The sequence below is a fragment of the Hypanus sabinus genome, chromosome 11 (genome assembly GCF_030144855.1).
Source record: "Hypanus sabinus isolate sHypSab1 chromosome 11, sHypSab1.hap1, whole genome shotgun sequence".
Taxonomy (NCBI): domain Eukaryota; kingdom Metazoa; phylum Chordata; class Chondrichthyes; order Myliobatiformes; family Dasyatidae; genus Hypanus; species Hypanus sabinus.
In genome coordinates, this window is record NC_082716.1 from 31,451,630 (window position 1) to 31,462,938 (window position 11,309).

Genomic DNA, 11,309 nt, shown 5'->3' on the forward strand with positions numbered 1-11,309 from the left:
AGATTGTTGTGGAAGATGGAGGTGGGAGTGGTAAAAATGTGTTTGATGTAGGGTCCCACGGAAAATGGCAAAAATTGTGGAAAATGATATGCTGGATGTGGACGCTCAAGGGTGGTAGGCGAGGTCAAGAGGAACTCTATCCCTGTTCAGGCGAGGGGAAGATGGGATGAGGATGGATGGCCAGGAAATGGAGGAGATATGGGTGAGGGCAGCACCAAAGGTGGAGGACAAAAAGCCCTGTTCTTTGAAGAAGGGGGATGTCCTGGCAAGGAAAGTTACCCTGGGAACAGATGCAGTGCAAATGAGAAAGGGAATTGCCTTTTAACATGATACAGGGTGGTATGAGGTATAGTCAAGATAGCCGTAGGAGTTAGTAGGTTTATATCTCACATTGATATGCCTTTGTGATGCATGGATTCTAAGTGTTACTAGGTCAAGGCAGGAAATAAAGTTGAGATATACACCAGCAATTTTCTAACTTAATTGCAGAACAGGCTTGAGGGGCTACATATTACATTCTGTACCTATCATCCTGTCCAGTGAATAGGCTTCGCTGAAGTTAGACTTGAGGCAGAGGAGCAGAATTATGCCATTTGGCTCATCGGGTCTGCTCTGCCGTTCAATCATGGCTGATTTCTCTTCCACCTCAACCCCTTTGACACCCGTACTATTCAAGAACCTGTCAACCTCCACTTTAAATATACTCAATGACTTGATCTACACAGCTGCCTGTGGCAATAAATTCCACAGCTTCAGCACCATTTGGCTAAAAAAATTCTCTTCATGTTTGTTTTAAGTGGACATCCCTCTACTCTGAGTTGTGCCCTCTGGTCCTAGATTCATCCACCATACATCCATATCCACTCTATCCAGGCCTTCAAATATTTAGTGGGGTTCAATGGAATAAACTCCAGCAAGTACAGTCCCAGAGCCATCAAACATTCCTTATACTTTAACCCTTTCTTTGCTGGGATCATTCTTGTGAATCTCCTTAGGACCCTTTTCAATGCCAGCATGTCCTTTCTTAGATAAGGGGCTCAAAACTGCTCTCAATACTCCAAGTGCGATCTAACCAATGCCTTATAAAGCCTTTTCTATTTCTAACTTTGCACTACTTATTTAACTATTTAATATTTGCACTATTGTTTTTGTTTGCTTTTAATTCTGTACAGAGAGAGCTCAGGGAAACCAGCATCAAATTCCCTGTATGTGTCCTCATACTTGGTGATAATAAAAGATTCTGATTCTGATATACTTTCTGTAACTCAGTTTTTCTCTATTATTATGTATCGTATTGTGCTGCTGCTGCAAAGTGAACATAGTTCATGTTGTATGCCAGTGATATTAAACCTGATTCTGCATTACATCTTGCCTTTTTGTTTGCCTTAGAAAAATTAAAAATAAATTGCTCCGAACAGCAGTGGATTTCTTTATTTTTAAATCTCTTTATGTAAAAATACTTTACATAATTAATTTAAGAAATGTTTGCAGACGTATTTGCCCTTCCGATCATGCAGTGCAAGTGACCGATAATTATATTTACACTCAGACCAGACTACATTTACAATGGGATTATTGATCACTGAGGAAATAACCATAAATTATTCACAAACTGCAGGTAAATAATAAACATTTGTTTTCCAAGTATGTAATTGCTGTTGGGTCTGCAGTTCCAGGATTGTCAGTTAAAACTTGGATACATTGTGGAGAGTAGGCCAGTTGCCATGTGCAAAGTCCAAAGCCCTGGCATCCTGATTTCAGTCAAGCTGAAAAGATTACAGGCATTGCCATAAAGAACTGAAAACTGCATCACTGGAAGAATGCCTGACCACTTGAGCATATCAAGATTCTGATGGCTTATACTGATAAGTTATATCTCAGGTGAATGGATAGCATGACATGAGGAATGGATTCAATTACCAGATATTTACATGAGCACTTGAGCCAAAACATTAGAAGGCTGTGGACCAATTCCTGATGGATGGGATTAGTGTCATTGATGGGCTGGCATGTACATATTGGCCAACGGGCCCATTTCTGTGCTGTATGACTTCATGATTGCTTGATGATCTCAGTTTGGCAACCTACCAGCTTCATTTGAGGCTTGTCCTCAACTTAAAAGGAGCTGATTGCAGTGCAAAGGAATGCTCCTGAATATTAACGCCACCAAACATACTGAAGAGAAAATTGAGAACCTTTTCATATAATTTAGTAGAATATTTACTCTCTTGTGACCACTCGGTGGATAACACTTAGATGGGGGTGATGCTTCTGTCATTTCAAGTAGGGCAATATATTCTGGAGGGAGATGGAGAAGGTCTGAAGGAAAACAATGCAGACAGCTTCCACAATATGTTTTGATTCAGGCTTGTTGTCTCCCAGGATTTGTTAAGTATTTACAATACTTCTGCTTCTTCCAATTGGTCCAAACACTAGTTTGTGCTGGATTATATTAACACGGCAGAATAAAACCCTTTATTGGTACCACCTGAAAAGTATCTGATTGCTGGCCCAGTGCCAGTGCTTGGTGTGGGTCATATTGTATTGATATTCTGGTCTTCTGCCAATCTCTCACATCAGCCAGGTAAGTATTCGATTACTGCTCAGATGCTGCCTCTGGATTGGGCTAGGCAGTAATGAATTACAGGTCTTGTAATATGAGCTGGGAAGTACTGGCTTGCTGATCTGATGTGATGTTAACAACATTTTAGAATTACAAATAAGTACAAATACGCTAAACATGAAAGATAAAAAAAATATTAAAATAGACAGAGTCCGGCATGCCACTTTGAATGTAGACCCTTACTCAAAGTCGGAAATGTTAACACTTATGTTCTGGATAGAGTTTACAAACTAATGTATCATCAGTTGTTGCAAAGGCACAGTAGTACTTGAATACAGCGACATTGACAGCTTTTTGATAAAGCTTGGATGGTGTCCATCTACTACTATAGTGTCTGTTTCTGATCAGAGCTGACTAATGACTATGAACAGTAGTTTAGTGTTACCTTTTAGTTCTGAAGCCTTGGATTGTTTCCAGACAAATTGTTATAAAACTTTACACTATTATGATATCAATGCTATAAAACAATGCTGTTTAATTTCACTTCGTTACTTTTGTACACTGATGATTGACTGGATGATAATATTAGTCAATCTTTAAAAAAAAGTTGACATTCCATTTTTATCATTAGTGAAATTGCAGCATTTTGGAAATAAGACAATTATCAGACAGTTTTTGAACAGAAATCAGCAGCAAGTTTGAACCTGATTTAACATTAGTTTCACTGAGGTTGGACAGGACTACAACTAGAGGTCATGGGTTAAGAGAGAAAGGTGGAAATGTTTAATGTTTAAGGATCTTCTTCACTCAGAGGGTCGCAAGAGTATGGAATGAGGTACCAGCACAAGTGGTGCAGATGATGGAACTAGGCAGCTTAAATGGATTGGCGTGGACTCGATAGGGCCTGTTTCTGTGACTCTATGATTCTAATATGAGGGAGCCAAACAAGACTGGTTCAATTGAGGTCTGTTAGAATATCAGATAATAAAGAGAGGAACAGCATGATCCTGAGGATGCATTAGTGTAGGATGAGGGGTATCAATAGCCTGTACTATTAATGTGGTAGTCTAGGTGGTTACTCCTGTTCCTCCTGTCCCCATAGAAGTAATATCAAACATATTTTGCCTTGATCCTTTTCCACATCCATCTCTGGGAAATGACTGGCCGGTGTTATAGCGCTAAAGTGAATTGGCAATCATTTGACCCCAAGCTGTATAATGAACGGTTCACAGAGCGTAAACGTGGATTAGCTCAGAGGTTGTCAAACAGTGGTTATCTTTTATAATGCCACTGATTATATTACCAAGATTAATGTGAAGGTAGGACTATCAGCTCTAAATTAAGGTGAATTCTATTTCACAAATTACACACAATGCAAATTAAGATAATCTCCTAAGTGTCATTAGCCTCAGATATTTGTAGCTTAGAAACTGACTGATTTGAGTGCATTGCAGAAGAGGACCCCAAGATTCATTATGATGATGAATGTTTTTGGTATATCCAATTAACCTTGTCTCCTTGTTCAGGGCACCATTTAATTGAAAGAGCAGGAGCAACTTCTGTGCTAGAAATAAAACTGACTCCCAGTAAAGTCTATAAATAAATGCTCTGTATAAAAAGTCTTCCATTTTAAATAGTTTTTTCTGATGTGCATGATGAAGGCGTACTGAAACTGCAATTCAAAATGTCAAATGTTCTCCCCTCCTCACTTAGAATAACGTTGTTTTGTGCTCCGACATCTGGCACCATAGATTCCTGCAGAGCTGTGCGTAGGATGGCTTTGGTCTGTGGACAGGTCTCAAAGTGTGACTTGGTGGGGCAGACCTGCTTGTCATGAGGGATGCTAAAAGGGTGAGGCCCAGCCTGCCACATCTGCTGCCTTGTGAAGTCTGTGAAAGATTGTGTCACGGCACCAGACCTCTCGCCGGCATCCCTGTGTTGTGGCTCAGGTTTGTCTTTTGCTTGTAGTGAGGCATAGCTACTGGCATATGACAGTGGTGACTGCTGGCTGCTTATCCACCCTACCCTGCGGGCTTGACCATCTTTTGCAGCGCCTACTGTTCGCTTCAGGTGCTCGCATCCCAGGGTAAGGAGCTTTTTCCGGCAAAGGATGTACACCCAGGGATCCAGGATCGGATTGATGGAGGCAAAACGGATGGCTAGAAGGTCACCTCGGTAATCCAGTTGCTCCCCCGCCAGGATCTGAGCTGGGCCATACAGCTGATTAATGAAAATGCGTATCTGAACAGAGAAAGAAAACAAATATGTTAATGTAGGATACACGTCTCAATGTGCAGTCAAGTTCACTATACACCAGCAAAGGTCACTTCCCTTACACATTAACCAAAATACTGCAGTATTGTGGAAAATGGTGTCATCCTCCACAGTCCTGGAAGGACATGGAAACTTTAAAGAGGGTGTGGAGGAGAATTACAAGAATGCTGCCTAGACTAGAGGACATGTCTTATGAGGAGAGGTTGAACAATCTAAGGCTTTTCTGTTTGGAGCAAAGGAGAGGTGACATGATAGAGATGTACTGGCTGGTTACTTGATTTTATTTATTGTTTATTGATTTTATTTGTTGTTTTATAGCATTGAGTACGAGAGTTGCAAACTCATTTTCGCTGTATTGGTGCATGACAAATTGTACTATGCAATGACAATAAATATATTTCATTTCATTTCAAGATGTTAAGAGGCATAGATAGAGTAGATCGATAGAGGTTCTATCCTAGGACACCATAAATTTAAAGAGATTGATGAAAAGTATAGGGAGATGTCAGTTCTTTATATGGAGAGTGGTGTGTGCATGTTAACACCCTGCCATGGATGGTGGTAGAGACAGATACATTAGGGGCATTTAAGAATCTCTTAGATAGGCACATGGATGATAGAAAAATGGAGGGATATATAGGAAGGAAGGGTTAGATTGGTCTTAGAGTAGGTTAAAAGGTCAACATTATGGGCCAAAGGGCCTGTAATGTGCTGTAGCATTATGTGTTCTAAATTTCACCTTTTCTTCAGTTGCTGGTTGCCAGCAAATTCTTGCTGACTGACAAAAACTCGGATCTGAAATATAACTCACTTCCTTCTTCATTGATTCTGATAAACCTGTTGGCTATTTCCAGCTTTGCCCATTATTGACTTGATGAACTAAGCTCTTTACTTAAAATGAGATTCATTACAGGAGCATTAGCCTGGCTTTATTTTGTTAAAAGAACTTTAAAATGCTAACAGCAAATTCAGAAAACATACAACAGCTGTGAGGAGAAGATTAATGATTTAAGTGCAATTCCTGTAAGGATATATTTTGCATTGAGTTATAATAGTTAAAAATTATGGTGGCACACATCATATTTCCCTATTTGCATAGATTTGATATGTTACCTAACACTTCCTTGGAAGTGTTTCTGAGGGTTCTAGTTCTGGTTATTTGGGCCATTGGTTAATTGGGACAGATGCTTATTTGGGACGTCTCTTAAACTCAAAAACTAATCAAGAAAATAGTTGAGATTCATAGTTCAAAGCTCGAGATTCAAAACAAAAATTTGATAATAATATCAAAGTATATATATTTTACACAAACTTGAGATTCATCCCCTTACAGGCAGCCACAAGACAAAGAAACCCAATAGAACCCTTTGAAAACGAAGACTGTAAAACCCCCAATGTGCAGAGAAAAAAAAAATCGTGCAAACAATAAAAGTAAGCAAATTACATTCAGAACTGAAGTTTTCAAAAGTGAGTTCATCCACAGGCATAAAGCCAGGCATCACTGCAGCTGGTTCGGGAGTGGGCCACAGCCCCATTTCAGCGAGGAACCAAGTGAATGTCATGGAGCAGTGACTTGAACTGGCCCATCCCTTGCCACCGGCCCCAACAACCTAACTTTTCCAATCTGGCCCAGTACTTAAGTCTTCCAAACATTGAGTTATTCTTTGGTCTCAGACTTGGAAACTGTTGCTTCAGTACACTATCACATTCTCAATTCAGCCTGGCCCTTAAATTGATCAGACCTCAGATACTGCCTCATTCTTTGGCCCAGGCCCAGGCTCCACCTTGACTCTGCCTCCCCTTGGTTCTGGAGCACTGAATCACCAGCAAGTCGGCTCCAGTAAGGGCCACATATTGGCCCATTCCTCACTCTCCAGCCTGGACCCCGCTGCCTCCATTTGGCTGGGTCACTATGTCAGGAGACTGTTGCTGACTAAGGTTAGACTCATTCACTTGTGTGGCACTTAGCTCATTACACCATGTTTAGAGTGAACATTTTTAAAACTGTGACAGTTGTGTGTCTTCAAAGAGCAGAGATTTTTGTAACTGATAGTTGGTGACAAATAAGCAGCAAGACGATTCAGAACTATTCACTCAAAGCAGTTTCAAGCAGCCAGGCTGGAAGATGCTAGAGATGGCCAGGAATGAAAATGAAACAATTTTCCTGCTTCAACAAGTTGGGAACTACAAAAAAAATCTGGAAATATCAGCAATCATCTTGAATATTACAATGAAAAGGAAGATTTTGAGGATACAAATGTTGTTAGTATTAATAAAGGCAGTCCATCATCTATACTAGGTGTCTGTGCTAATTTTGTTCATTTACAGTCAATCAAAGGAACATGGCAGCTTACACTAAATACATCCATCAATAACTATTAGGAACTAATACACAATTTTATAGTACTGCAGTAATATAGGTAGTGTTCTAATATGTTCTGTATTTCATTTAAAAACCTAATTTGTTGCTCAGTTAGACAGTAGTTTTTATAAAATCCTTTTTATAAATTTTTACCTATTTCCACGCAACTTTGGCTAATTGGGGCAGCTGCCTAAATGAGCCAAAATGTACTGGTCCCAATGTGTCCTATATATTCTTTGCACAACTATTTGTTGTCATTGGTTGTTTGCAGTTTTTATTTATGTATAGTTTTTCATAAATTCTATTGTATTTCTTTATTTTCCTTTAAATGCCAGCGAGAAACTGAATTTCAAGCTGGTATATGGTATATATTGATAATGAACTTATTTTGACTTTGACAATAGATAAGGTAGGCAGAGGCCCTTTTGAAACATGATTTGGCAATTGCTAATGGTTTTTAAAGTGAAGTGCAGTGATTTATTTACCAAAATAATCCATCAAAAAGCACATACATTTTATCTGAAAGATTTTTATGTCAGATATTCACAAATATAAATTCAGCCAGTAGCAATGCTATTTAAAGCAATTGTCTTTGAGTGTTCTGATTGAAGTCATAGAGTTCTGGAAATGCCTAGTCAGGCAGCATCAGTGGGGAATGTTACAGAATTAGCTTTCCTGCAATAATGCTGCCCATAGCAAAGCACTTCCAGCTGAAGTTAAAGTCAATGGCCAGCAATCTATTTGTTTCCTGAAACACCGGACACTAAGACCATAAGATAAAGGAGCAGAATTAAGCCATTTGGCCCGTGGCATCTGCTCCTCCATTTCATCATGACTGATCCAATTTTCCTCCCCTCAGCCCCAATCTCCTGCCTTCTCCCCATATCCCTTTATGCCCTGACCGATCAAGAATCTAACAACCTCTGCCTTAAATATACATAAAGACTTGGCTTCACAACTGCCTATGGCAGGGGTTCCCAACCTGGGGTGCCCACACCCCCAGGGGGTGCGAGATGGAATTTCAGAGGGTGCAAGAAAGAGTGGCTTGTGTGCTTGAGTGACGAGTCATGAGTCATCACTCAGCCAGCTGCCAGTGTGCCTTGAGAAGTGGTAGTAATGTTTGTCCGAAGCACACTCCAGTCTCCCGCTGCCCGAGTTGAGAGAGACGTAAACTCACTCCAGTCTCCCGCTGCCCGAGTCAGCATTAAGGATTCTCATCAGTGTTACCTGGGAAGTTACACCTCAGAGTTGAGGAGTCTCATCAATTTTCTCTTTACAATTTTTTCTAAATAAATTAGAATCTAACTGCTCAATTTATATTTGCATTTTATGCACTAAGTTAAAAGCTTATTTTTTTGAAGTTCAATTTGTTCACCCGCAGTATTGTATGTGGTTCAATAATTAGAAATTAGACTTCTTCATCTTCAAATGTGATATTACTTTTGTAGGGGGTGCGAACATTAATCAAACATTTCCTAGGGGTGTGGGGCATAGAAAAGGTTGGGAGCCACTGGCCTATGGCAAAGAATTCTACAGATTCACCCCTCTCTGGCTAAGGAAATCCCTCCTCATCACCACTCTAAAAGAACGCCCCTCTATTCTGAGGCTGTGCTCTTTGTTCTTAGACACTCCTACCATAAGAAGCATCCACTCTATCAAGAACTTCCACGACTTGATAGGTTTCAATGAGAGCAGCTCTCATTCTTATTAATTCTAGTGAATACAAACCCTGAACCATCAGACACTCTTCATATGACAAGCCATTCAGTCCTGGAGTCATTTTTATGAACCTCTTTCGAAACCTCTCCAGTTCCAGCACATTCCTTCTAAGATCAAGGAACCAAATTGCTCACAATAGGCTTCACCAGTGCTTTATAAAGTCTCAACATTACATCCTTACTTTTATATTCTAGTCCTCTTGAAATTAGTATGAACGTTGCATTTGCCTTCCTCACCACAGACTCAACTTACAAATTAACTTTTAGGGAATTCTGCACAAGTCCCAAGTCCCTTTACACCTCAGTTTTTTTTTTGTATTCTCTCTCCATTTAGACAATAGTCAGTTATTTCATTGCAAGTCAATAAAAACACAAAATGCCGGCAGAACTCAGCAGGCCAGACAGCATCTATGGGAGGAGGTAGTGACGACGTTTCCGGCCGAAACCCTTCATCAGGAGTGAAGTAACATGGGATGGTCGAGGGGGGATAAGAAGTGGGGGGAGGGATGAAGTAGAGAGCTGGGAAGTGATAAGCTGAAGGGAAATGGGCTAGTGGGGGAAGGTGGAGAATTATGGGAAATAAAAGAAAAAGAAAGGTAGGGCTGGGGGGAGATTATAGTGAGGGGGGAAGAAAAGAGAGAGAAAGAGAACCAGACTAAAATTATAGATAGGGATGGGGTAAGGGGGGGGGGCAGGGGTATCAACGGAGGTCTGTGAGTTGAATGTTCATGCCGGCAGGTAGGAGGCTACCTAGGTGGGAGATAAGGTATTGCTCCATCGACCTGCGTGTGGCCTCATCTTGACGGTAGAGGAGGCCATGGCAAGTCAAGTCGTTTTTATTGTCTTCTACCGAAGTGTATGACTATACACCTCCCAGCACTGTACTCCACCTGTCATTTATACGCCCATTTAAGATCGGTCCCATCATACTGATGTCGACTTAAGATCGGTCCCATCATACCGAAGGACCAATAACTAACAGATTAAAAACTGCGAAGAAAAGACAATTTGAAAATGTCTTACATTGATTTTTAAGCGAAACGTGACACGGAATAAACGCCTTAAAGTCCACAAATAAAACTTAAATGAAATTTTGTTCCTTTTTGTCTGGCTAGAAAGTCAACGAAGTTCGCACTTCTAAATCTGCCCGGTACCCCTTCGTACTCGGGACAGTGGAAAGCTTTTTCCATTCGTAATCAGGCAGAAGCTCTCCACTGTCCCCTTGCCGCCTTTTATTTCCCTCGCCCGCCCTGCCTTGCTTACCACCAGAGGGATGGAACAGACCAGGAAGACGATGGTCATGAAAACCAGCAGCCAGAACATCTGCATCTCGGCGGCGGACGCGGCGAGGTTGGGGAAGCGCCGACCCCTGGAACTTCCCGTGGCCGTCCCCACGGACTTCTTCCTCATGCTGATGAGGGTGGCGCAGACGCTCAGGTTGCACAGAACTGTGACCAGGATCAGGAAAGCGCTGAAGCCCCCGTACATGTAGGTGTAGGTGGCGCACACCGTGCTGTTGGCTCGCCAATCCAGGAAGCACCAGGTGCCGGGGAAATGCCTGGCGTTCCTCCCCAGACCGAAGAAGGGCAGGATGCATAAGACTAGGTTGAGCAGGTAGGCGCCCATCAGGGCTATCCTGGCCAGCCCCTTGTCGATGTACTGGCTGTAGAAGAAGGCGTGGTTGATGGCCAGGTAGCGTTCGATGGACATGGTGCACAGGATTGTCATGCCGGCCGAGCCGAAGAAGAGCATGGAGAAGGAGAAGAAGTGACAGAGCGGTTGTCCTCCGGGCCACTGCTGGGTCAAGTAGGTGACGATCACCAGCGGGCTGGTGCAGCAGGTGCCCAGCAGGTCGGTGACGGCCAGTCCGCACACGAGGGTGTAGAAGGTGGTTTCCTTCTGTTCCTTCTTGGAGACGCACAGCACCACGATGGCGATGAGGTTACCCACCACCCCGACGGCGAACATGCTGGCCGGGGTGATCACCTGGCTGGACCTGATGTTCAGAGACACAGCAGAGTCATTCGCCGAGGTGCCGTTAACTTCTTCCCAGCTCGAAAGGTTGAGAGACTCGGGCAGCATCCCCGTCGACATCCTCCCCGCAGCTTAAAACCACGGGCCAAGGGTGAGTTGCCCGGGACCCGCGCGCGCGCGCGCACAGATGCGCACTCCGAGGGTAAAATCTTTGCCTGCTCTCCGTCTCTTGCACAGCGCGCTCTCATTTTTAAATGGGAAGCGGACTGCTGCAGGTGACATCGACCGGGAGTGCGGACGTCACATTCCCGCTTCTGCTGATGTTACAGCAACCACAACGACACTGCCGAGCCGGGGGGGACGGGGGTGGCTGACTGCGAGCAGCCTCCCGAAAAAGTCACATTTCCACGATGCCGCG

General features: G+C 42.6%; 1 protein-coding gene across 1 annotated transcript; it reads right to left on the reverse strand.

The window, feature by feature from the left end:
- Positions 1 to 4,192: 4,192 nt before the first annotated feature.
- ptger4c (prostaglandin E receptor 4 (subtype EP4) c) lies at positions 4,193 to 10,999 on the reverse strand. Its single transcript, XM_059983570.1, has 2 exons — positions 10,181 to 10,999; positions 4,193 to 4,804 (listed from the first exon to the last, which is right to left on the reverse strand). Exons 1-2 carry the CDS (start codon positions 10,997 to 10,999, stop codon positions 4,193 to 4,195), a joined length of 1,431 nt encoding a protein of 476 aa, XP_059839553.1.
- Positions 11,000 to 11,309: the final 310 nt, after the last annotated feature.